Genomic DNA, 25,415 nt, shown 5'->3' on the forward strand with positions numbered 1-25,415 from the left:
AATACTCAGGGTGGAAAACACAGCAACCGCTGGTGTTATTTCAGTCATATTTTAAAGTCAACATATGTGTAAAATATTTGCAGTGGAGTACATTCACACACTTGGACTTCATCAGAGACTTTGCTCTTCTCTCCTCAGCCAGTTCCAAAAGAGTTACCAACTAAACCAACAGAACTGGCTAGGCTGTTAGCCTCAACATCTACACCAAGAAAACACAGCCAATGTACACCAACGCATGTCTTCAACCATGTCTATAACTATTGGTGACTATTCCCCAAATATGCAGCATCTTCCAGCCAAACAAATACTCAAACATGGAGCTGCACAGAAGAACTGGGGTGTGTAAACATGTGTCATGAAATAAAGATGAGTTTTAAGGTGGGTAGAACATGTAGTAAGCATGACCCTTTGATGGAAAGAGGAAGAAAGGCTGATCAGAGATGAGTGTGCTGGCTGAGCTACAATAGCTGGGTCTCTGATGGGAACAGGAGCAAAGGCAGAGGCACAAAAGCGAGATGGGTGGAGGTTACAGGCTGCAGCCTTACGACAATGAAGAGGCGTAGTAGTAGAAGCAGTTTGTACTAAAAGAGCACATCAGGAACTGTGCCACCTCACCTTTTTAGTCACAGCTGATTAAAGAGAAAATGTAGATGTATTTCCAATAACACCAAGCCAGAAAGTCCCCTTGAATAAATTGCAAGTCTCAGACTGCCTGCAGTTCCTTTAGGGACCAGCAGATGGAGGCAAATCACTGCAGTGTGACCGGTCTGGTCCTCGCAGCAGATTGTAGCAGCCTACACTCCAAGTTTTAAAAGCAGTCATTTGTGACGTGACATAAAACACACACACAACATGTAATTCAAGCTTTAATATTGGAATTCATTGGAGCATCATTTGCACATATTAAAGGCAAACATGTCTGTGCAAGATAATACTGTGCGGTAAACATTCATCAGCTACTGTATAGTGTAAAAACTCCAAATGAAATGTAACAGTTAATTTAGAAGCAGGTTTCAGGTTCAAACTTACGTTCCAATGCGAGCTTTGCAGAAATCCAAGAAACTAAAAAATGAGTTTACATACATTTGAAGGCTGAGTTAGACACTGGTACACCCATTTAATGTCTCACTAGCACTCAGATAAGTAGATAACTAAGCTAACTACAAGCTAGTTAGCTTAGCTTAGCATAAAGACTGGAAATAAAGGGGAACTGCTAGCCCGGCTCAGTCTAACTTACAAAGTGAGTTTTTGAGGATGACAGGCAGATGAATTTTTTAGACCTTTGGACAGGTGCAAAGCTAAGCCAACTGACTTCTCTATGATGACAGCACAGATATGTGATTGTCCTCTAAAATGAGAGACAAGGGTTTTTAAAAAATATTTCCAGAAATGCAGCCAGGAAGCTGTACCTCTCAGTCTCACTTCACAGGGCGACCCGTCTTGGAAACGTCTGGATGCACAAAAAAAAGACAAAGAGATGTCATTTAGTGTATTATAGCTGTCTGGAAACCTGAGTAGGTTCCTTGCTGTCTTTGCGAGACTCACCAGGTCTTCCTGGTGGTCTGTGTTTGCTGGTGAGCTCTGAGGTGTCTCTGTAGTCTCTTGGTTTGGGGGTCTGGGGCTCTGGCACACCCGGTCGGGACTTAGCAGGCAAAGGAGGGCGGCTTAGGCCCATCCCGCCTTCTGAGCGTGAGGGCACCACTGGTTTCTTTTGTGATGGGGGATGCAGGCTGACTGGTGTTGGAGGCTGAGGTTTGTTCTCAGAGCAGGTGTAGGAGCGGTTGCGTGGGGTGGGCACCGGAGGGCGATCGGTATCTCCGTCTGCTGTTTTGGAGGATCCAAATAGCACATCTGGGGGTATGAGAAGGTCCTTCTGTTGTTGGTCTTGGTCTTTAGACCGACCATGTGATTTGGTCACTGAACCATACAACGGGTTGTCAAACATCTCTGACGTCTTTCCGTTCTCACCCCTGTCAGAGAAATCATAAGTTAATGACATCGGTTTCATTTTCTATAGAATCAGATCAGATAAAGGTTTAGAGGTATTTTTAGAAATGAAACTGAAGTGTCTTCAAACCAGAAAGAGGCTAACACTTACACAGAAGCAGGCTTTCCCGTGGGGCTGCGTGTGCTCACATCGTAACCCTTCTTTGGCTCTTTTCCGGCTTGTCCACCACAGGGAACATTTCGCGGTGGCATGCTGTAACTCCAGCCTTTATCTATCACATTCCCACCTCTGAATGACACTCCCATGTAATTGGGGTTAGAAATATCATGTGGTTGGTTGCTACAAGACCTGTTAACCAGAAAAAAGAAGAAGAAAAGAAAAGAAAAATCACACTGAGTAGTTTTGATGGTCCAAACCAGCAATCAAAATTAATCAGGCAACAGAAAAACTTGAATCGCAGTCTCATAGCTGCGATTTATGCCACCAGCATGACAGTGGATTGTTTTGCTTCTCTTAACTTTGATTCACCTTCTCCCCAGAGCACACTCCGTCTCTCCAGCATCTCTTCCACCTGCTCCCAGCTCTCACTAAAGATCACAGTCTTATCTGCAAATATCACGTATACAACGACCGCCTGACCTCATCTGTCAGCCTCTCCATCAGCACTGCAAACAAGAAGGAGCTCAGAGCTGATCTCTGATGTAATCCCACCCCCACCATGAGCCCATCAGTACCACAGTTCCTGTCTTGGCACCCTATCATCAGCCTATCATATTCTCTGATCCGCAAAGGCACAGTGCAGCTCGCCCTGACCTTCCCATCCACACTTCTCCATCAACATCTTAAAACAAACATCCCATCTGTAGAGCTCTTTCTCAGCATGAAGCTGCTGTTGTTCACTGATCATCGCCTCTTTTCTTAACTAGCTTCAACAACTTTCTCCCTTATCTTCATGGTATGGCACATCATCTTTATCCCCCTGTAGTTAGAGATCTGCACGTCACCCTTGTTCTTGAAAATTGGTGCTGGTTAACCTCTTCTCCCTTCCTCGGTCATTCTCTCACTTTGCAGGATGATGTGAAACAATCTGGTGAGAAAGTCCCCTGTCCTCCATCTTCACACCTCCACAGCTATGTCATCAGGACCAAAGGATACGTCCAACACCTTCCTAGAAGTTTCCCTCACTACTTCTTCATTACTCTACTTTTCCAGTCATTTGTAACTCTTCCCTACCACCCAGAGCCTGTCTCAACTCCAGCCTGAACTCTACGCATCATTCTTCCACCATTTAATCCCTAGCCCTGTCTTCACTTACTTCCTCTTCTTGATTTTCAAAGTCATCCTACAGCCACCCATCAGATGATTGTGAGAAAACAGCAATATATGATGTCCCGTATATCGCAAAGATTCAAAAGTATTAAACATGGATCAACTTCCGTGCAACAGGCTCATCTGTGTCACAAAACTTTCTCCCACAGTCATATTTTAACACTTGTAAGTGTGGTTTATGGCTGTAAATTCAATTTAAACTCCGGTGTGCACATGTTCCATATGATAGTCTTTACAGATGGACACTGATCAAACATTTTCAGGTTCTGAAGAGGTTTTTCAAACTCTTTGAATGACTTTAATCATAGAGGGCGATCATAAGCTACACAAAAATGTTGACCATATTAGACCTATCCCACAGGGTGATTAGAGAAATTAACCATATTACACTTTTTGAAGCTTTCTCAAAGCTTTGTCAAAGAAAGACATCGAACTGGTGATGCTCCAAGTCAGGTACAGAAAAAAAAATCGGTGCTGAATAAAACTTTGACTTTTTGCCAGTGTGCGTAAAACTCATTTGTTTGCAGAGGTTAAATATGTTTTTCAGCTGTGATGGGTTAAAAATGCTGGAAAAATCTTCACAGCAAAAAGATAAATTTCTGCATGACTTCATTCAATAAATTGAAGTTATTTTCCTGAAATAAAACAACTGATTTTGAGGGTGAGAATGTTTTTCGGATGTGGTTGATTTTATACGTAACGAGCCATGACAGAACATGAGGGAATGCATAACAGGTTCACAAACCCCCCCCAAATCTTACTTATTGAGGTCTCCAGATTTGCCTTTTGAGGCGATGGGGTCATCCCTTTCAATTTTGATGAAATCTGAAAAAACAACCAAAATGAGAACAAAGCTTCAAGAACCGAAGAAGAAAAAAATCGAACAAATACGTCCTGTGTCGAAGCTCAGCCTCACCGTATAGCTTCTCGGTGGGCTTGCCCTCAGAGGTGCGTAGCTGGATGCCACCTGTCAGTGTTCCCGTCTTCTCCCCGTGGTGAGTCAGTGTGATCTGAAACTCGGTGTAGCTGATCTCAGCGGCTCGCAGCGCGACACAGCCCTCTCCTTTAGGGATAACACACCAGCAAACTGTAAGCGTTGCTGAGCCCACCGTATCCAAATTGCAAGCTGTAATGCGAGCTCATTACCGTACGACTCGTCGCTGTCCGTCGACTTCACGCATATCAGGATGTGCTGGTCCAGAAGGTACTCAGGGTCAGAGATGATAGGGGTCAGCTTTAAAAGACAGAAACAATGACTATGAATAACGACTGACTGATGCCATAACTAAGTAGTGTGTGCTGTGAGCTGTGTCTGTGGTTTACCTCTACTTGGTTGCCAAACCAAACTTTTATAGACCCATCGGAGTGCTCGCTGTTCTCTCCCTCTGTAGTCTTTACAGTTTCTGTTGGAAATGCTTGCTTTTAGTCATTGTAGCCCGTTTGATGAGACACTTCACCCAATATTCATGCATACATACATGCATGCTCTGGCCTGCAGTGCTGTTTATTCATATTGATAGTTTTTGGTGTAACCTTTTTCCCTTTGTTTTGAGAAGTCTACTGCAAAGATCTTGGCTGTGCATGACATCAGTAAGAGTAGATAACATATAATCTCAGGCACAGCGAAGGTGGGCTTCAAGGTTAAAACAGTTCATTTCAAGCATGAATAAAATATAAATAAATAAATAAATAAAAATTTAAAAAATTAAAAGATTATTTTGCATTGTGAACAATGCAAAGCTCCTCTAGTAGAGTCCCAGAATAAGAGCATGGAACTGGAAAGGAGAGGAATTGGTCTACTTTAAATAGAGTAAGCAGTTTAATGTAGGAAGTATTTTCTCTCTAGTGTCTACACATATCGACCAGAAGAAGTGTGCAGCTAGCTGACACGGCAGTATTAATGTTTACATCCTGTCACACTGTGAGCAGCGGCTTCTCGGCACGGGTAGGTGCACACTGATTTCTGCACAGTGGTACTACGAGTGGGTGTAGCTCACCAAAGAGAAAACAACTCCCAGGAGAATTTTCTCACAGCCAGGCTTGTGGGGGATTTTTGAGTAATAAAGTTGTGGTTTCAGGAAAGTGTATTTGTCACCTGGTGGCAGGATTCTTTGTATTTTTACAGATTTGAGAGTTTAGTGTTTGCTTTTTCAATTTGTTTCCCTTTGAGTGCCATCAGTGTCCATTGCATTCTGACTGTGACTCATAGACAGCACTTACAGTCCAGAGGAAGCATGATTTTTATGTGATTTTGAGGCAAACTGTTCCTTTAAAGCAGAATCTAGTGAGATGCGGTCAATCAGAAAGAGGAAACCTACTCTCCAAGAAACTGGAATGGAATTCGATGAAGAACTTGGTCTTCGATTTTGTCGACAAGATGGCCACACAGTTCATGATCTGAATTCCACCAGGAGGCGCACTGCTGGGATCTGAAAAATAAAAGCGGCATCAGACTGCGGCTATTGAGCGGACTCATCTGTGGCGTAGGTTGGGTGGGTGGGGGGGGGGGGGGGGGGGTCATACCTTGTTTGGAAACGTACTGCGAGGCAACTCCAACTTCAAATGAGGCGAACACCGGGGAGTGGTCACTTGTCATGATGTTATTAGTGCACCCTGCAAGTTCACACAAACACTTATAAACACTTCTGTGCATATTTTACACATATTAAGCCTGAAAGGACGTCTCAGCTGCAGTTTCACTTCAATCTTTGGACACTTTTGCGTTCAAGGGTTTTTTTCTTATTTTCTAAGTGCGAAACAAAACGTGAAAACAAAAGAAGAAGAGTGCGAGGGCCACAGAGAATGAACATTAGAACAGTGGAAATCTGACTCTGATCAGTCAAAAATCAGAGGTTCTGAGAGATGCAGAGGAAGTAAATAGATGTTAATCTGCATTGTTCTACCTCAAAATATGGAGGAAAGGGTGTAGTTTGATGGTGGGATCATCATTTGTTTTTCAGTTGGACACAGAGTGCTGCATCAAATGTTCTGTGCTGGTTTGAGCTTAGAGTGAAACAAAAACAGCTAACAAAAGGTCAGTGTGTGTGTGTGGTCCTGGTGATGAGCTCATGAAGTTGGCTGAAGAAGTGACGAGCGTATAAACTGCATTTACATTTCATTTCATACACTTGATAGTAGCAAACTCTTGAATGAGCGGGTGTGTCAAACTTTAGTCTAGTACTGTACATTTTTATACATTATTGATCTATATATAAAATTAGTGAACGATTATTCTCTATATATTATAAAAGGTCTAACTTTAGGAAATGTTCATGGTTTTGCTACAGCTCAATGAAGACTGCAGTCAGCAGCAGCAGTTGAAAGATTAATACGATAAAATGGCTCATTATTTATTTTATGTAGGCACCAATAAGTTCATATTGGCTGCTTGGTCCAGTTAAAGACAGTTATTTGGAATTAATTAAGTGAGCTAAACTCTCTTTTTCCACACACACACACACATACACACACACACACACACACACACACACACACACATATATATATATATATATATATATATATATATATATATATATATATATATATATTAGGGGTGCAACGATACACAAAATTCATGGTTCAGTTCGATACTTTGTGTCACGGTTCGATATTTTTTCGATACAAAAAAATGTTCATGCCTTTTTAATTTGTCATATAAATATATATTTTAACTCAAAAGACAGAAACAATCACTCATCTTTGGAAAAGAGTTTATTACAGAGAAATGGCTCTTTCCAAAATAAAAGCTATATTCTTTTTATACGCTTCTTCTGGGCTATATTCTCAGCAGCCTATTAAACATATCAGGTCCCCATAAGGAGAATCATGTGCTAACGGCTATCTAAATGACTCGGGTAAAGTTTGTAGCATGCGTGCTTGTTGTTTTTGTCTGCTTCCACTTGTCTTTGCACTAGGATGATGTCGGCGTAAATGTGCAGTCATATTCATTGTGTTCCCACTAGTGCTGTCAGCGTTAATGTCGTTAAAATGACATTAACGGCATAACGCGGCAAATCTCTGTTAACGAGTTACCGCTGATCGCCCCGTGCGTGGGACTGGACGGCCAACACGTTAACAAGCTGACTGCGCTAACGCACTAGTTCCCACCAATTGAGCATTGCGTGGCACATCCAACATACTGTTTTTTTACTTTTGTCCATGACACGCTTATCATCAGGGTCATGCTTCACATGAAAACCAAGATAGTTCCAAAGGCCAGATCTGAATGAGGGTGGGGGAGGTTCAATTTCGGCTAGCGTTGAGGCAGTTGCCATGTTGCAACGAGCTTAGCTTCTGTCTTGCTAGCTTGCGCTGCGCTCAGTGGATCTGCACTCGACAGTGCAGCCTAGGCGGAGTAGTCGAACGCAGATTCACTGAGCGCTCAACACAGACAGCATCGTCAGAAGAAAAGTTGATAAAACAAATAAATTTTTTTGTATTGTTCATACATATGCCTACCGAACCGAAAGCACTGTATCGAACGGTTCAATATCGATACATGTGTTGTTGCACCCCTGGTATATATATACATCCCTGTATGTATAATATAGCCGCAGAAAAAAAGGTTTAACAGAAGATTACTCACCGTATGCTTGGCAGACAACATGAACCAGAGGATATGACTTTCGTAGGACGCGATCACACCAGGATGGCAAATTGTATTTTGTCTGTAGAGTTAAAATCATCTTAATTTTAATATCAATATAAAATACTTGAATTTTCAAATTGAAGACTGTAAAACAATTCAAGTATAACTCTACATAAATAGCCCAACATATAAGAAGCATGATGGGCAGTCATTTGTGGAAGAAACATGAGCAAATAGCCCTGCTAACGTGGATCGGTTCAAGAGATCGTGCTGCATGTTCAATCGTTTGCTATCAGTAAATGTGATTTTTGACTTTTCCTAAACTGTCGATGAAAGAATAATAAGCCAACAAAAATCCAAACCAAGAATATTCAACGATAGGTAACTTAAATTAAAATTAAATTCAAAAGATGAAACCTCATTAAAATGAAATAGGCTGTAAGTACACTAAAAGTATGTAGTTAAAATTAAGAGTACGTTAAAACAAATAAAATTAAATTTTATGCATAATAAGAAACTAATAACATTCGAACATGATGAAGTGAATAAAATAATTTGGGATTAAATAAAAAAAAATTACAGCAATGAAGCAGATAAAATTAAAAGTCTCAGTGAAGTGACCGTGATGCATAGTAGGGGAACAGAGATGTGATAAAACGTGAGCTTACCCCTGTCGCTTTGGCCTTTGTGTAGGCGTACCTCTCTCGTGTGTCTCTTTCAAATCGATACGTGGGCGCGAATGTGATTTCTTCTTCAGCTACAATCAAAATAGAATAAAACCCGTATGTATGCAAACACAATTATAAGAAAAAGGACAGTGTTTTGCAGAAAATCCCAAGCATGGCAACAACAGTGAAGACACTTCTTTCTGCTGTATGCCTACATGTACTGATCAGTATTCATCAAAGCTCACCAAAATGCAAGAAGACCTTGCTCTCTTTCCTCTCCATGCTGAGCTGGTCTTTGGTGAGCAGTTCCTGGTACTGCTGCTGTTTGATCTTTGACACAATGTTTTCAGCTTCCTGTGAAGGGAACAGGGGAAAGTAGTGACTGGAAGTGTTAGCAGCTGAGAGCTCAGACACCTGACAACCAGCAGGGTTTAAAAAAAACAAAAACATAACCATGCATCTGAGAGAAAAACCACAACAAAGCAAAGTCCATGAATCTGTATGTAAAGTAGATATAAAACAAGGTTTATGACTTACAGAAGATGGCATTTCAACGCGGTAGTTCAGATCTCCAAGCCAGAAGAGGTGCGTGAAGCGATGTGTGATGTCAAACGGATTAAGCTTCTTGTCCCCTAGATTCAGAAATCTCAGGATGCTGGCATAGTTTTGATTCCGTCTGCAAATACAGCAAAAAATATTGGAGTAACATCAAAAATGTGAGGAATCAGTGGAGGAAGCAATAAAGTTTTCTGTTTCTACTGCCATTTAGCAAAACGTTGACTTTTAAAGCAAGGCTTCAGAAAGAGGAGGATACATATTCATCATTTATGTTGTCCAGGTTAAATATAGGTAAATAAATAAATAAAAAACATGAATAATTTTTAAAAATCCGACATGAAAAATGACAAAGATGGTTGCCATCGTGGCCGTGTGACTAGTATAAGGGGATGATGATGAGAGTAAAAAAGATGGAAAATAAATAATTTTTTTAAAAGTATAAAGTATAAAGATGGATGTAGCTTGCTGGGTTGAAAAGTGAAGCTAACATAGAATTGTCTTAAACATGGATGTTTTTCTAAAAACCAGCAGGGGGCGACTTCTGCGGTTGCCAAAAAAAGACTTGTGATTGTGTTTAAGACAGTTTCACAACTCTCACTGAATCGCCCTGCAGACGATTATTTATTGGTGCTTTGCTTTAGCTGAGTGCTTAGAACTACTAGTGAGTATTTGCCGTTTCCTATTGGTAGGAGTATTTTTAGTTGAAACATTTGTTTTCAGCGCTTTTGGTTTGCTGACATCTTTATTTTGTTGTGTATTTTAAATTCTTTCATAACAAATGGTAAATGGACACCTCGGGCTCTATCTGAGCACTCATAGCGCTTTGTACAACTTGCCTCATTCACCCATATTCAAGGGCTTTTTTTCCCCCATGGTTTTTCTACTTACTCTCCAACATTCACACACACATTCAAACACATTCTCAGGGTTCGTATCTTTCCCAGGGATATTTGGTATACAGACTGGTTCAGGCAGGGATTGAACCACCAGCCTACCAATTAGTAGATGACCTGAATGGACTTTTCATTTTTACTCCCATCCTCCCCTAGTTCATTTTTGGAAAGTTAGCATTATTTTAGCAGTTCTGGATCCAGATCTGGACGAAACCCCAAATTGTTGGTCTGAGGCAAGAAAAATAACAAATGTTTCCAAAAATGCAGTAGCTAGGGCAGTAATCAAGCGTTGCGATCAAATGTTGCAACGTTAATTTCTGATAATCGTGCAAATTGTTGTGTTTGATTAGAATAACTGTGGTCTGTCCAAATAAATACATACTGCACACAGTGCACAACATGAAAATGTACTAGATTGAGTATACCTACCAAGCTGCAGCTCATTTTGTCATGCAGAATGCTTGTTAAGTTGACCATACAAGCACTCAAACCTCAAGGTTCTTTTTATAGGTTAAGGTAAAGGTCCTACAATATTTAGCAGCTAGCACAATTTAACTGCTAAGCTAATATTTAACAGATAATGTTAACTGTTTTTGCAAAGACGATTAAAAAAAGTGTTTCTGGCTACATTTTGTCAATGTCAGCAGCAGGCTAAAACCAAATTGTGCTGATTGTTAGGCACATTTACATTTCCTGCTTTCCATTTACTGAACTGCTAAGTTTCTGTTAGGAAGTAGTGAATAATTGAACAGGGGGGTATTTTGCACATGTCACTAGACAATTAGGATTTTTACCTCCCCATCCATCATTGAAATGACACCTTTGTTGATATCTGCATCGGGTTTTCCCTGAAGAGGCTATAAAAATGCTAGCGCATTTCAAAGAGATTTGTGACTTCTATCAAAGGAAAGCCGCAAAGAGTTGAGTTTAATTTGTTTAAGCCTAGATACATTTTTTGTTGATAAATGTCCGGGGTATTGCCTTAACTAAAGGCAAACCAATCATGGTTATTTGCATAGTTACCCTCAAAGGTTAATTTTGAGCCCAGGAACCCTGTGTATATGTATGTTGTATATGTTTATATGATGTTACCAATCAATTCAAACTTTTTAAAGATACTTTGAAAAGTGTAACTTTCTCCTCACCTGAGCTTCTTCTCACTTCCAGAGGTCAGATGACTGTTGACAAAGCCAAAAGATGTCCCATTGAACATGAAGGACACTCCTACTGCGCCCTTGTTTCCTGCAATTGAAACCAGTAAACACTGATGGGTCATTTTTCTGTGAACTTTTATGAGCAATCATTACAGGCCTCAAGGAGAAGTGGAACTGCTTACCCAAGGTGTTGGCGATTCCTGTCTTCACGCTGTCTGAAAAAACATGAGAGATCCTGTTTTCATGCTCAGGCTTGGCCAGGACCACGATACGAATATTCCACAGTGTGTGAATTGCCACCTGGATGTTTGGAGATGTTTAGAATATTTGATTCATTAGTGCTTTGTGTTTGCATTCAGCTACAAATTCAAAACTTTGCCACAGTTACTCACTTGTTTAAAGCTAATGTTTGTGATGTTCCTCAGGACACCTTTCACTGTATCTGCCCATTCTCGCTCACCCAAAGGATCCTCCTGAGTCCCAATGACATAAAAATCATGTGGAATATGATCTGCTGTGTCATCTTGTGTCTTCCCTTGGCCCTTACACTGAAACCAGGAGTTGATGTTCGGGGGAGGGCCGGCATTTCCTGTAGGTTTGCAGATCCGTTTTTATATTATATACAGTTAAGTTAACTGAAGCACTGAATTCTGTATGACATCACTGTTACCCATGTTCCAGGTGCCAACAAACACTGTGATCATGTCTGGTTCAGGCTTTTCTGAGTGTTTGTTTTTCATTTGCTGAAGCAGCTGACAGAAGCCCTCTCTTTTCTGGATTCACAAGACAACAAAACACATCACATTTAATGAAGTGCACATGACTGAGGTCAGAATAGGGAGCATTGCCTTTAAAAAGACGCTTACCTTTGTGTCATCAAACACAAACTCTTTCCGCAGAACTTTTTCTTTCTCCGTCTCCACCGCAATGACCAGCTTGGCGTGCATTTTCTGGGATTTCACCAACTGCAGGACTGATGGATAAGAGCAGTATTCTTATTAAGTTAAGTGCTTTTGATAGTTGAAAGTAGTTCTTGACATTTGTTTTCACACATGCTATTTGCACTTGCTGCAGAGAAGGTGCAACTTCCAGGCTGAAGAATCAAGCACAAAGTCTGCAGCTCCTTTAATGAGGCTGTCTCAAAAATCAAGGGACTCTTCATAGACACTGTTGTTAAAACATCAAGTTTCACAGCAGTAATAAACATTTTTTTCCACTTCCAATAAACAAAAATACCTCCCATCTGTTCTCTTTTACTTATCCTTATCAGGGTTGTGAGAGGACTTGAATCTTATCCCAGCTATCATAGGGCGAGAGGTGAGGTCACCCTGGGCAGATCGCCAGTCTGTCCCCCCTTCACAACAACTCCGGTGAACTGATTTTTTCAAACTCATCTATCTGCTTCTTTGATTGTGCGTTCACTATCTGTCAGGCTTCACCTTTACTAACTGTAGTCACTTAACTGGATCTCTTAGCACTCATAAAAATCTTTGCTACATCGCTTCAGTTTATGTATATGAATACAGCAAAATGAACAAACTTGCAACAGAGTCATTCTCTTCTCCAAAACTGGCCACTTCTGGCCAAAAAGCTCAACTTGAGGATTAAAAACAAAGAGTCCAAAACGAATACATAACATTAGGGTGGCTACATTCATCTTTTATACTGTCTGTAGTAGCACGCACCAGTGGTCCATGTATGACGTTTTCTACATAATGATTTTTAAGGCTTACTGACTGATTAAAACTCTTATGACTACAAGTCCCACTTTATCTGTCTATTAGCATGGAAAAATTGCTTTTGTGGCACTACTTAAAGTTCCTAATTTCTTAAGATACTGACCCGAGTCAAATGTACCACCTGAATACATTTTTCTGAACTTTACAAACTCAAAGATGTTCTTATATATAATTAGTAATTTAGAAAACAATAACTGTAACTGCTTCCTCCAATGAACCAGGCTAATGTACCTTCTCTGTGGTCTCACACGTGTAAGAGCAATCTTCTAACGATTAGCGTGTTCTTGAAATATGCCAGAATGTTTGATTCTAATAATAAATGTTTCATTCTGGTAGCTAATTACTCCAAAATAAAGACCAAGTGAAAAACATTGCTTCTTTTCTTTGCAAAACAGCAGGACAGAGCACAGGGTAAAATACAAAAGCTCTGGTGGACACTATAGGCACTGTAGCCATTTAGTCGAGTCTAGAAAATATAGCAAGATACTGTAAAATATTCCGCCAACACAGAACACTGAGTTTAAGACCTTTGTTTTTCTATTGTAACGTCAATAGAGACAAGGGATCACCAAATTTTATTAAAATCCTTCCAACAAAATTAAAAAAAGAAATCACCAAAGTGATTTTGAGATTAATCCGATTAAATTAATCATTCTGATGTTTGCATTTTGTGACAATCAATTGTTTGAGATAGAAATGAACTCCTCAAGTCCTTACTTTTATTGTGCACAAAGTATTTGTCTTCGGGTCCATCTTTTGACTTCTTAAAGTAGAGCTTCCCACTTTCAATGTCCACTTTCAGGAACATCTTTGTGGAAATACCAAGAGATTCTTGTTTGACCTACCAGTGAAAGAAGAAATCGATCAAATAAACCATACACACGTATGACAAATGTTATGTAGACATAAGTACTAAAGAAAGCACCTCAAACGTAACGACTGGTATGAGAGATTTCCGTGGGCCCGCATCAAATCCAACATACTCAAAAACAGAACCTTTAACCTGAAAAAAGGAAGCAGAGTCGTCCTTTGTAATATCTTATAACATTTTCTATTATCATATAAAAAGCTGTTGTTAAAACATATTACAGTACTTTACCTTATCTTCTATCGAGTAGAGCAGTTTTGTTAGTTGCTCAAGTCTACAGGACACAGGACCCGAATCACAGAAATTCTGAAAATAAGGAGGAAATACATGAAGAGAGCAGCTTTTTAAGCGCTGATAATTCTGCAAAGGATTATGGGTGCCACCAACTTGTTTTGGTCCAATCCCTGGAGAGAGCTGTTGGTCGAGCGTTCTGTGAAACACCTCCAGAGTTGGCATGACGCGGGAAATTTCACTGCCTCGCAAAAAAGTTCAGCGCGTGGGTCAATCAACCCAATCCATTCAAGTGTATGTAATATTACACATTCCATTAAATGGACACCATACCTGTTTAGGTTCTTGCAGACTGCCATTATAAGCTTCTTGAGGCCAGGCAGGTTAGGGTTACCGTTTTGAACTTGTTCAGCATCTAAGCAGACTGAAGTCCTGAAGTATTCTTGGATGGCCATTTCATGCTCTTCTGGTAAGCTGGAGACATAAGAGAAATGTAAATTAAAACACTTCTAGTCTCAGTTAGCTTCAGGAAAATTCATATTAGTAATTGTTTTGGAAAGTTTGGTGCCGAATGCCTAAATTCTACTTTTATAGTGCTGTTGTAGGTACAAGAGACATTGCAACTGTCTGTAATTGTGACCATACATGGACAAGTCCATATGCTGCAGTTTCGCCAGGTATATGTCTGATAAGGATTTGGAGGCTTGCTCTGAAGTCTTGGAGTCACCGTCCTTTACATCAAGTGGGATGTTTCTGGGTGGGAGCTGTGGAGGATGACTGTTTTGTTCTGCAGAATAGACATAAAGTGTGTTTAGGACAAACAATACTTTCTCATCCATATCAAAACCAATATAGAGACAAAGTGAAGTTTTTGACCTGGCTCCTCTTCTACCTCCTCCTCCCACTGGACAGAGTACTGCAGGTGGGTGACTAAACCCATGTTGGGGCTATAATACGCCTCCACCAGCTCAGGTAGCATTGTGAAGAACCTAATAGGCACTCCTTCAGATGCCTGCAGAGCAGATAACAGCAAACATTTTTTTAATCACTCTTTGTAAACAAAAGGATGAATTTTGTTGTTGTTACCAAAGCAGATGACATAACCTGTAAGTGTTACTTCCCATATGATGTCAGACCTGTCTACTGTCTGCGGTATTTTCCAGTTGCATTCTAAGACATTCCTTTGTAATTTTGCAATTTATTTCATTTAAAAGAACATATTATTACCCATAAATCATCAGCTATTTTAAGGAAGTAAACATATCCCTGCTCTGTCATAAGAATTAAATCGTACACTTAAACCATTAACAGAAATAGGTTTTAAAAACTATAGTCCCTTAAATAGGTTTGGTTTCTCTATATAGCTACATTGCATTTAGTCTCTTGTGCGGCTCGTAAAACTCAATTGTGAAACTTGCAGTCATTGGGCAGTTACATTATTTTAAAGCACTTTCTTTAAACTAAACTGCACAGGTGTACATTATTACCTCATCTAACAAGTTTTTAAAAGCACGAAATGGTCACATTTTACCTGGCACGTTAGAAGGTAACAGTGCTGACTTATCGTTTCCTAGAAACCTGACACGTTGCTACTTCATACCAGTAAACTTATTTCAGGACTCAGCACATTTTGCTGTTACAGAATTTCTATCTAAGGCCACGGGTTTGCATAGCAATTATACATAGCTGTTATGTCAGTGCATAAATCAGTCATTTAGAAGCTCTCTAGCATTTTCACCTTTTTTTTTATAATTACAGTATTTAAAAAAAACATACAGATGATACTCTGTTCAATCTTTCTGTCAAGCCCAAGGCGTTTATATCCTCTCTGTGGGGCCTGTTAGTTTTCTAATCTCTTCAGACTTACACTGCAAAGCTGACACTGAACAAATACCAAGATAATGAAGCATCTGCTGATCTGCTTCTGATCAGATTGAGTCTTGCTTTTATCATTGCCAACTAATTTACTGCAAAACTCTTAGTTCCTGCTTCAGTTTCTGTACTGGCTCATTGTAGGGTAGTTCGCCAATGGCAGATTAAATACAAATGAGAAGCAGGCATTTGTCATTTGCTGAACCATAAAGTCTCTTTTCTATAGATTTAAAAATCATAGTAAATAACAGAGGTATTTATGGCTTTTTTAGGGTGATGTTGTTGTGCTCCCAGTCTGTAATCCTAAGTCTGTAAATTTTACATTTTAAGGCTTTTAAATTACTATCAGTGTAGCTTTGTGAGGCAATGATATTTAGTGTATAATAAGAGAATATGTTTTAAACTGCAGCCTTGTAAGCAGCTCTGAGTTACTGAGCTAACAGACAGTTTTGTGCTGAAATCTGTATGCCTGCATGCTAACATTCAACAGAGACTACCTGCTGATGTTTAACATGTCATCTTTATTCTTTTAGTTAATGCTCATACCTCCAAGCTGAAGCTATTAATACTTATTAATACTGGGGGTATTCGATCATCAGATTGAAATTCAACTATAATGATGCATTATTGTGTTTATTAAATTTTATTCTAATCAATCTGATAACTGGAAACGTCACACGTGCGCGGTCATACACCAGAAATACATGCGGCTTCAGATTCTAGTGATCTTGAAAGTCATTTACGCATTCATCTCGCCTGTTGTTAGGATACTTCAGTCTGGGTCAAAGTGGTGGACAGTAAATACATGTGTGGGCTTACATCTTTAATTAGGTTACAACTGAGCATTGCACTAGCAATGTGTGACTAATACTTTTGAAAATATCATTTCATCTTCACAGTAACTATAATAACTCATCTGGGTTCGGACCAGAACGATGGAAACTGTGAACCCACCTGGACAGAGAGCTTCTTGTCTTCATTTGGCAGGATTCTGTATGTGTACACACAGTTCTGATATCTGTGGATCAAATAAATGCAAATGTCTGTGGTTGGAACATGGAATGAATGTAAGGTGAAGAAACAAGCGGATTCAATGTGTTGAGTGAGCAGTTGGAATCATTTTTAAATGAAGGTTACCCAATGGAAGATGATGTGCAGAGGGGAAAGGGTGGTGCTTTGTGGCTGCACTGTATGCAAATAAAAGGGAACTAGTCTTGTGTTGCAGTGTGTATGTGCAAAAAAAGAAAAAAAAATGTAATGTGATATGGTGAGACAGTTTTAGGAACTTTAACTAATAACTGTGTTATAGCTACAGTGCACAAACGATCATGTTTGGAATTGTGTTTCTTGAACAAAATATACAGTTTGACAACCAGATCGTGTCGATTCGATACGATTCACAGCTGGTGCTGCATGTCACGAAGGTTTAATGAAGTAGAAACATGAAGTATATGCAGGCATTTTAGAATCAACCGCGAGCCATAATAAAAAGAAACAATAACTTACAAAACACAGAGGGCATAGGCTCCCTGTATGGATTCACTGTCCCGGATGAGGAAGCTTCCATCTCTTGCTGCTTTGGAAAGTAGATCCTCAGCTTTGGATCGAGTTATATTGCCATGGTACCAAGGTTGATAACTTGGCATCCTGTTTTTCACCCAAGAGCTCGATCTCAGGAGCTTTGCATGTGATCTCAAAAAAAATGATCCCAGCAAAACAAAGTAGACTCAATTTTTCTTTCTGGCTATTTTCATCTTCTCATGGTGCATACTTTTTAGTTCTTTCTTTCACTTGTTCATCCACTGCCTCCGCAAATTGTAAAAGGAAGCTGCTACTAGCTCAGCCCTGAACTTCCTCATTTGTCAAGTTAAAGAGAGGAGGGCCCTAGTGCCTTCACTCGGCCTCTTCTTTAACATAGCCGCACAGCTGTAAAATGGAAATACACACTTTTGTTTGCACAGTAGAAATCTTTATCACCTTACACGAATGATTAACCAGCATACCTAACCTCTTTGGTTTACTTGTTCATGTGAACTTTCAGAAAATAATGAAGTTATACGTAAAAAATTGAGCTACAAGAAGTGAAAAGAGGAAGTAAGAAAGAAAACATGACCATGATGATTTTTAGTAGTTACAGGAAGGGAATTTACTGGATATATTTACTTTAAAACCCACACAGTAAAAAAAGAAAAAAGAAGATAAGGACCTTGATTTGTTTTTCAAACATGATCATTTTGTTCTTTGATAAAAATAAACCAAGGTGCATCATATTCAGCCTGCATACTGCTATTCTTTAAACCACAGATGAACCAAAGGGAGCTCGGGGGTTTTCTACAATATATACATTCAGGAAATACAAGTTAAAGTAGTTGCCATGTTCATGTGATGGACAGGAAGTCTTGCAGAAATAAGGGGAGGAAAATGAGCTGCTCACAAACCACAACATGTCACATGATATGAAAAGAGAACTACATGGTGACAAGTCACTGCTGCCTTCTGTCCCCGCACTTGAAATAGTTTTACCACTTTCACGGCGAACACGTCAACGCCACAGACGCGAAGGACGTGAAATCATACTTTTGCTTTCGGGAGACAGCAGCAGACATGTTGAGTTTCTGCAGTTTTTATGTGAGGGACTGGACATGTCACACAAATGGTGCATTTTTGCTGCAGTGAATTACACAATCATTCGCACATTAAAGTCAGAGCATATTTTTAACATGTTGCATTTTATCAAACTGTAGATAGAACAATAGTTATTAGTTTGTCAAGTAACAGTGCAACAGAAATGCGTAGCATCATAGGAGAGTTAAGAAACTGAAAACCCAAAAATATTTTCACAGTGGAGATTTGTCAATCACATTTAACATATACAGTGACTCATGTCAGGAATTTATAAAAAGCTGTGACTGTGTCCACGTCATTCCTAGCTGAGCTGGAGAAACATAAATACAGGAATTTTTGCATCTATGAAAATGTGATAGCAGGGAAATATCCAACAGCAGTATAATAATGGGCACATTTACACAGTCCACTCTCAATAAAATTGTCACTCCATTGTAGAGTAAATCTGGACTTAATCCAAAGGGCTACAGCCTTAATAGTATCTCTGTGAAGAACAGCGTTGCCTTGAGCTAAATATTAATACTGGCATGCTAACACACAGCTGGAATATGAAGCAAGCAAAGTTTCAAAGTTTGCAGTTCCGCTAGTGACCACATGAGGATCTAAAAGTGTCATTCCCCCATAAAGATCTGCCTTAAAATGTTACTTTACAGTAACTTTAAGTGAACATACGTACAGCATACTACTCCATGCTATTCCTTCTTAATAATAAGTCAGGGGGGACTTTCTTATAACTTCTACTTCTGGTTTTTGGAATCAGAGGTGATTTTCTTAGGTCAGTCATACCAGAGTAAAAGTAGGTTGGAATATTCAGCAGCTCATGACTGACCCAGCAGCAACTGATTGAAAGTATCTGCATCAACAACTTTGGATTGCAAGGCAATCGCAGTTTGTTTTTCTGAGACAATTTCTCTGTGACACATCTTTTTTTTTTTACAATACAAGATTCAACTGAACTGCTTCTACTTTGGTTCTATTCTTATATAAATTGTGGTTGCATGTTACAGTTAAATCACCATCCTGTAGAAACTACATCACTGTTTGTGGTGGGTTTTCTGAATTCTGAATGCAAGTAGGTAATGTGAATTTCTGTTTGTGCAGTCAAACACACGTGCCATTTTACAACAAACAGATTGCTGACTCGACCTCATTCACTTGCAAACTGTTAGCAAACTGATGTCATCTTAATGCACTAAAATTGCCTTGAAAATGGCAACTGACTGCAACCATTTCAAAGGCAACAGCACCATGCCAATGACTTTGTTCATTAACTTGACTGTAGCATAATACTGGTGATAGGAGTCACTCATCTGAACTTCTGGACTGTGTTCTTTCTTGTTGTTCTTGCTTTTTTTTAGTCTGTTACTTAATTAACACCAATAAGCACTTTTCTGTGCTTGTGGATTTCACCCATACAATTTATGGATGCAGCAAACCAACTTAGCACTTCAACTTCACCTCACACAACAGCAGCCACAGTGCTAATGGTGAGTCTTCAAAATGTGGAGTCTAGAAGCTGGTGAGTGCCTTAGTGGGTATGTCCACCAGCATGCTAACATACAGTGCTAATATTTGAAAGGTTAATGCTTACCTTACCTGTAATGCTTAACCTGTTTAACTTCCTGATTTGGTGCATTAGCATGCTAGCAATGCTAATTAGCATAAACATTTTCCAGATATTTGGCCTGAAACTAAAAATTCAAACAAATGAAAATTTAACTGGATGTTTGTACTTTAGGAGACAACACATGATCACACGAGTTTTTAAAATTCTCACATGGATCGCATCACATTTCACTTATAGTGTTAAACTATGTGCACGCACATTTGATTATCCACAAAGCAAGGACAACCTATGTCACCTTAGATGAAAAAAAAACAACAATATTATCAACTGTGACTGATGCATATTCATCACATTTGGCTTACAGTATAAAAAAACAATAGAAAATATACACTGAAAGTTTACTATGTAAATAATGAATTGCTGTTTTGGATTTCCAACAAGCAGTAGGCGGAACAATTAGTACTCAAGTTTAACCCCCATTAAGTATTATATATGACAGCAGAAGCAATTAAAAACTTTGCATCATTAGTTTTTTGCTTCATCTCCGGAACAAGTGAGTTGTTATGTTGCAACAAACCTTTTCTAAAGATTATTATTAAAACCGTCAGTTGTCAAAAATTATAGCCAAACAAATTCAAATAGCTTAGCTTTTGTACAGAGAGTCCCACATTAGCAGGTATTGGGCACAGTTCTGACTGGTTTGAGAGTTGGTTTCTAACATGGACCCAAAAAACTTTTAATGGAAACGACAAGAAGCTTAAACAGAACATCAAAGGCGTCACTAACCAGTACAAATTGTCTGTATTATGAAACCAGATCTACTACAGTAAAAAACAGGGGATCTGCTGAGCTGAAAGCAAGCCAACAGTACATTTTGAAAACTCATCAAATGTCATATTTACTTCTAATTGCAGTAATTTTGCTTTTCAACATTCTCCATTGCGTTAAATTGTTAAAGAAGAATGAGATTTACTCGAGTCTTGTGTGTGTGGGAGTTATTTTGAAGCATTATCTTCAGTGGTCACCAAGATAAACAGTCTGTGCAGAATCAGAAGTTATAACTGATTTAAAAAAGTTTGCTGACTTTGCCCCAAATTTAGGTTTTAAAGATCTTTGTTCCTCTCCTGGAAGTTAAACTTCTACCACCGTCTTTGCTGCTGAATTCAGGATTCTTTGAGTGTCAAAGTGATGTCAGTTTAATTCTCTAAGGATTTGGTGGGAATGGTGTGGGGATGACACTAGAATTGGTTCTCAAACAGCCTTTGGAAACAGCATCAATCAAAGTATCATCAACCTGAAGCTGCTTGTGATGGAAAAGTTTGCACAGGTGTCTGAGTCTAGCTGCTTTTCCTCAGAACTCAGATTTGGCACTCACAGAGCTCTCATGTGTTCCCTTTAACTCTCCGCTGGTGGCCCCTGACATCCCGCCATTATCTTTACAAAACAATCGCCGCAGTGTGCCGCGGAATTTCTCCGCCCCAAACAGGTAGACCAGCGGGTCCATAGCACCATTCAGGCAGGTGAGGGAGGAGGTGAGGCGGTTGGCCAGGCTCAGGCCTCTGCGTGTCTGGCATGAGACGTCTGGGTGGCTGTAGCCCAGGATGAAGGTGGCCCTACTCATATGATAAGGCAGAAAACAGACCACGTAGATGAGCATAACCAGGCCAATGGTGCGCAGGGCCCTTAGCTTGAGCGCCGGCTCCAACCTGGAGCCGCGATGCAAGCTGTGAATGATGAGGAGGTAACAGGAAAGAGTGGCGAGGAAAGGCGGCATGAAGGCGACGGCCAGCGAGATCAGAGCGTTGCGTGAGGCCTTCTCCCTGTATAGCTGCAAACACACCGTCATGTTGTCCACCTGTGCAGTCTGATGGGTGACAAGCAGCGGTGCCATGGAGACAGTAACTAGGACCCAAAGAGAGAAGCTGATGATCTGAGCATAGCGAGCGCGACGAATCTTCAGTGACCTCACAGCGTGAACCACAGCCAAGTATCGATCCCCTGCTACACAGGCCAGGAAGTACAGGCTGGCATACATGTTGACATAAAACAAAAAACCCACCACCCGGCAGGGCACCTCGCCCAGGGGCCAGTGGCCTCCTGTAAAGTGGTAGGTGGCCCTGAGCGGGAGGATGATGACGTACGATAAGTCTGCCACAGCCAGATGAATCAGGAAGACGTTAGCTGGAGAAGAAACGCCACGCTGGTGAGAGAAAATCCAGAGAGCCAAACTGTTACCGCTCAGCGCCAGAACAAAAACCACGAGGTAGAACCATCCAAACAGCTGGTTCTCGATCGTGGTCTCCAACACTACACAGCTCTCTGATGACTGATTGGATGGCAGATGCATTGTAGCAGACTCCATTTTGGTGACTGTGGAGACAGAAAATATTATAATTATCATTACCTTTAAACCATTTCCGTAGTATAAGCAGAAGTGCATATATTCAGGACAGTTACGACGGGTCTAATTTTGCGCTGCAGGCTGCAGGGATGGTCAGATTTCTGACCTGAATTTGAGTACTTTTGATTTTTTTTTTTAAGTTTATACACACACATACACACACACACACACAAGACAGCAAAAACAGTCCCAGTAGACTGCATATTCTTTAGATCTTACAATCACCTCTTCCTTAGAAAACCCACCCACTGCTCCATCCAACCCCGCCAAGCTCCAACTGTTCACTCTTTGTATTTTTTGCTCTCTTTTCCCTGTTGCTTTAGCTCACTCTCTACACAGAAACATCACCGGGGCGTGAACAGCAAAGTCTGACTTTAATTAATTTAAGGCAAGGCTTCCTTCACTTTGGTATTTCTATTGGATCCAAAACCAACATTTCTACCGTGTTTAGCTGGGGCTGAACTGTCAACCCACACAAAAGATGTTTCTGTAGCTGATGGAAGGTTCCCAAATGCAAAAAACCCTCCTTAAATTCAGCAAGCCTGTTTGTGAGAGAGTTCACTTTAGAAGCTAAATACATGAAAGGAAGATTTGGAAAGTGAAACAGACTCTGTTTGGTACACCTGTTCAACTGCTCATTAATGCAGTTATCAAATCAACAAATCACATGGCAGGAGCTCAGTGCATTTAGACATGTAGACGTGGTGAAGACAGCCTGTTGAAGTTCAAACTCAGCATCAGAAAGGTCATTTAACTGACTTTGATTGGTTGTTGGAGCCTGATGGGATAGACTGAGTATCTCAACTGGTGATCTACTGGGATTTTCCTTCACAAAGGGTTTACAGAGGATGGTCCGAAACACGGAAAATATCCAGTGAGGAGCATGTTGATGTCAGAGGTCGACATCAACATACAGTTCATACAGACTCACTAAAATCAGACATTAGAAAATTGGAAAACTTTGCTTGGTCTTCCACGTATCAACGGTTCAGGCTGCTGCTGGTGCTGTAACATTGTGGGGAATATTTCCTTGACACACTTTGGGCCTCTTAGTCCCAACTGAGCATCATTTAACCACCACAGCCTGTCTGAGTATTGTTGCTGACCATGCCATACCTTTATGACCACAGTGTGCCATCTTCAGATGGGATAACACAATGTCACAAAGCTCACATCATCTCAAACTGGTTTCTTGAACATGACAGTGATCTCAGTCCAACAGTACAACTTTGGGATGTGATGGAATGGGAGATCATAGAGGCAACTGACAAATCTACAGCAACTGTTTGATGCTGTCATGTCAATATGAACTAAAATCTTTGAGGAGTTTCCAGCACCTTGTTGAATCTATGCCATGAAAAATGAAGGCACTTCTGGAGGCAAAGGGTAGACCTACCTGGTACCATCATGGTGTATCTAATAAAATGATTTCTGCACATGATAGCAAAGAATAAGATATACATTTAAAGATATATGTTTGTTTCCTATTACTTCAAAATAAGAACTTTCTAGACTTGTATATGGAAAAGATCCATATCCAAAGACTATCAATAACATTTCCTGATTGTTTCTGTGTTCTCTTTATGTTTTAGTGCTCATACAGTTATTTTTAGCTCAAATATATTTTTTAAAAATAGCATAGAATAGAATAGAATTCAACTTTATTGTCATTGCACATGCACAGGTACAGGGCAACGAAATGCAGTTTGCATCCATCCAGAAGTGCTTTAGTGATATAGATATATTACAATATATATTAGCAATAATATAGATATGTGAGCTTATGTGCTTAAACAATGCAGAATAACCACAATGACTCACACACACAAAAAAAACCTGACTGGGCTAAATTTCACTCCCTGACTTTTGGCCCTTTAAGAAGCAGCGTGGCTCTTTTCAGTGGGTGTTGTGGGACCCACATGCCAGGGCATTTCTCAGCCAGGGCTCAGAGTCAGAGCTTTCAGTCCCCCTGAAGAAAGAGAACTGCAGTCCCAGCAGGGATAACAAACCAGAAACGGAGCAGCTGAATGGAAAATCTTCCATAAATGCAGATAATCCTGGAGAGAGACAAAGCTGAAATACGCCTTCATCACGGCGATCTGGATAAGCAGATCTGTGCAGTGAAGAGGAGACTGAGCATCCTGGTATTGGTCCTTTACACACAGCGCTTATGGAAAAGCTGCAGCAGCTGTAATGTGTGAAATCTTCCATTGTCTAATGTGAAACAGGATTAAATGAGCCCACTTCATAGTAAGCAATGATAGAAATTTGTTGAAACAGTGCAATCAGTAAAAGATTGAGCTGTTTGGGTTTGCATGAGCAAAGTGAGAAATTTACAGAAAGGTTTATTTAGTAAATCAACGGCAGAGGCAAGTATTTAGTTTAAGTTATAAAGGAACAAATAATAAAGAGGACTTACTGGACGGGCACTCCTAAAAAGAAAAGTTTTGCTGCTGGAAGACAAAGAGGAGATGATCAGTGCAGGAGCAGGGAGCTGTACGTGAAGACAGCTAGTTCGTCTGCCGCTGTGTGGAAAAACTGGCGCTCTGACATGAGGAATGCTGTCCTATAACCCCCCTATCTCTCTCTCAAGATGTTCTCGGGAATGAGACTGTAGCTCTTTTTGTGTCTCAACAAATTTGATAACAGAAAGGGAGTCCCAATGGGAGCCTTTCGTTTGAACCCTGACCCCACCCTTTCTTTCTCCATCCCCTTCTTTTCAGAGAGCCACTTGTGCGCTTCACAATAGGCTGAGTCAGAATGAGCGGCGCATTTCAGCAGCGGAAAGAAGAATGGCATGCCTCAGTCGCAATGAGTTTTGGGGGTATGGCTCCATGGTAACCAAGGCTAGTTGTGCATTAAGTGCCTTTACCATGAACTCCCAGCCTCCCACTGACAGATAGAAGATGGACTGTGTTGTTAATTGTGTTGTTAAAAGTTTATGACTGAAGTCTCCGAGATGATCTTTTGT

General features: G+C 40.2%; 2 protein-coding genes across 2 annotated transcripts; both read right to left on the bottom strand.

Moving 5' to 3' along the window:
* Positions 1 to 680: 680 nt before the first annotated feature.
* On the bottom strand, positions 681 to 17,680 carry inpp5d (inositol polyphosphate-5-phosphatase D). Its single transcript, XM_086282876.1, has 27 exons — positions 17,358 to 17,680; positions 16,806 to 16,869; positions 14,856 to 14,991; positions 14,625 to 14,766; positions 14,313 to 14,453; positions 14,136 to 14,220; positions 13,980 to 14,054; positions 13,806 to 13,883; positions 13,598 to 13,721; positions 12,008 to 12,114; positions 11,812 to 11,914; positions 11,534 to 11,730; positions 11,324 to 11,441; positions 11,133 to 11,229; positions 9,074 to 9,212; positions 8,782 to 8,890; positions 8,537 to 8,625; positions 7,866 to 7,947; positions 5,801 to 5,890; positions 5,596 to 5,706; positions 4,601 to 4,680; positions 4,424 to 4,511; positions 4,194 to 4,340; positions 4,039 to 4,102; positions 2,099 to 2,296; positions 1,546 to 1,970; positions 681 to 1,450 (listed from the first exon to the last, which is right to left on the bottom strand). The coding sequence occupies exons 1-27, from the start codon at positions 17,495 to 17,497 to the stop codon at positions 1,419 to 1,421; spliced, it is 3,261 nt and encodes a 1,086-aa protein (XP_086139002.1). The 5' UTR covers positions 17,498 to 17,680; the 3' UTR covers positions 681 to 1,418.
* Positions 17,681 to 19,033: 1,353 nt separating this feature from the next.
* gpr17 (G protein-coupled receptor 17) lies at positions 19,034 to 24,993 on the bottom strand. Its single transcript, XM_086282877.1, has 2 exons — positions 24,864 to 24,993; positions 19,034 to 22,413 (listed from the first exon to the last, which is right to left on the bottom strand). Exon 2 carries the CDS (start codon positions 22,403 to 22,405, stop codon positions 21,395 to 21,397), a length of 1,011 nt encoding a protein of 336 aa, XP_086139003.1. The 5' UTR covers positions 22,406 to 22,413; positions 24,864 to 24,993; the 3' UTR covers positions 19,034 to 21,394.
* Positions 24,994 to 25,415: the final 422 nt, after the last annotated feature.

This window comes from Aulonocara sp. 'chitande type north' Nkhata Bay, linkage group LG23, assembly GCF_057382095.1.
Source record: "Aulonocara sp. 'chitande type north' Nkhata Bay isolate Kocher_YH1m ecotype deep benthic linkage group LG23, A_spYH_male_GT1.1, whole genome shotgun sequence".
Classification (NCBI taxonomy): domain Eukaryota; kingdom Metazoa; phylum Chordata; class Actinopteri; order Cichliformes; family Cichlidae; genus Aulonocara; species Aulonocara sp. 'chitande type north' Nkhata Bay.

Excerpts from the sequence above, each read along its gene's own strand:
- inpp5d (XM_086282876.1), bottom strand. The coding sequence starts at position 17,497 with ATGCCAAGTTATCAACCTTGGTACCATGGCAATATAACTCGATCCAAA. Across the intron at positions 5,707-5,800 it reads GCAGTACGTTTCCAAACAAG|ATCCCAGCAGTGCGCCTCCT; the intron begins GTATGACCCCCC and ends TTTATTTTTCAG. Across the intron at positions 4,341-4,423 it reads GGACAGCGACGAGTCGTACG|GAGAGGGCTGTGTCGCGCTG; the intron begins GTAATGAGCTCG and ends TTATCCCTAAAG.
- gpr17 (XM_086282877.1), bottom strand. The coding sequence starts at position 22,405 with ATGGAGTCTGCTACAATGCATCTGCCATCCAATCAGTCATCAGAGAGC.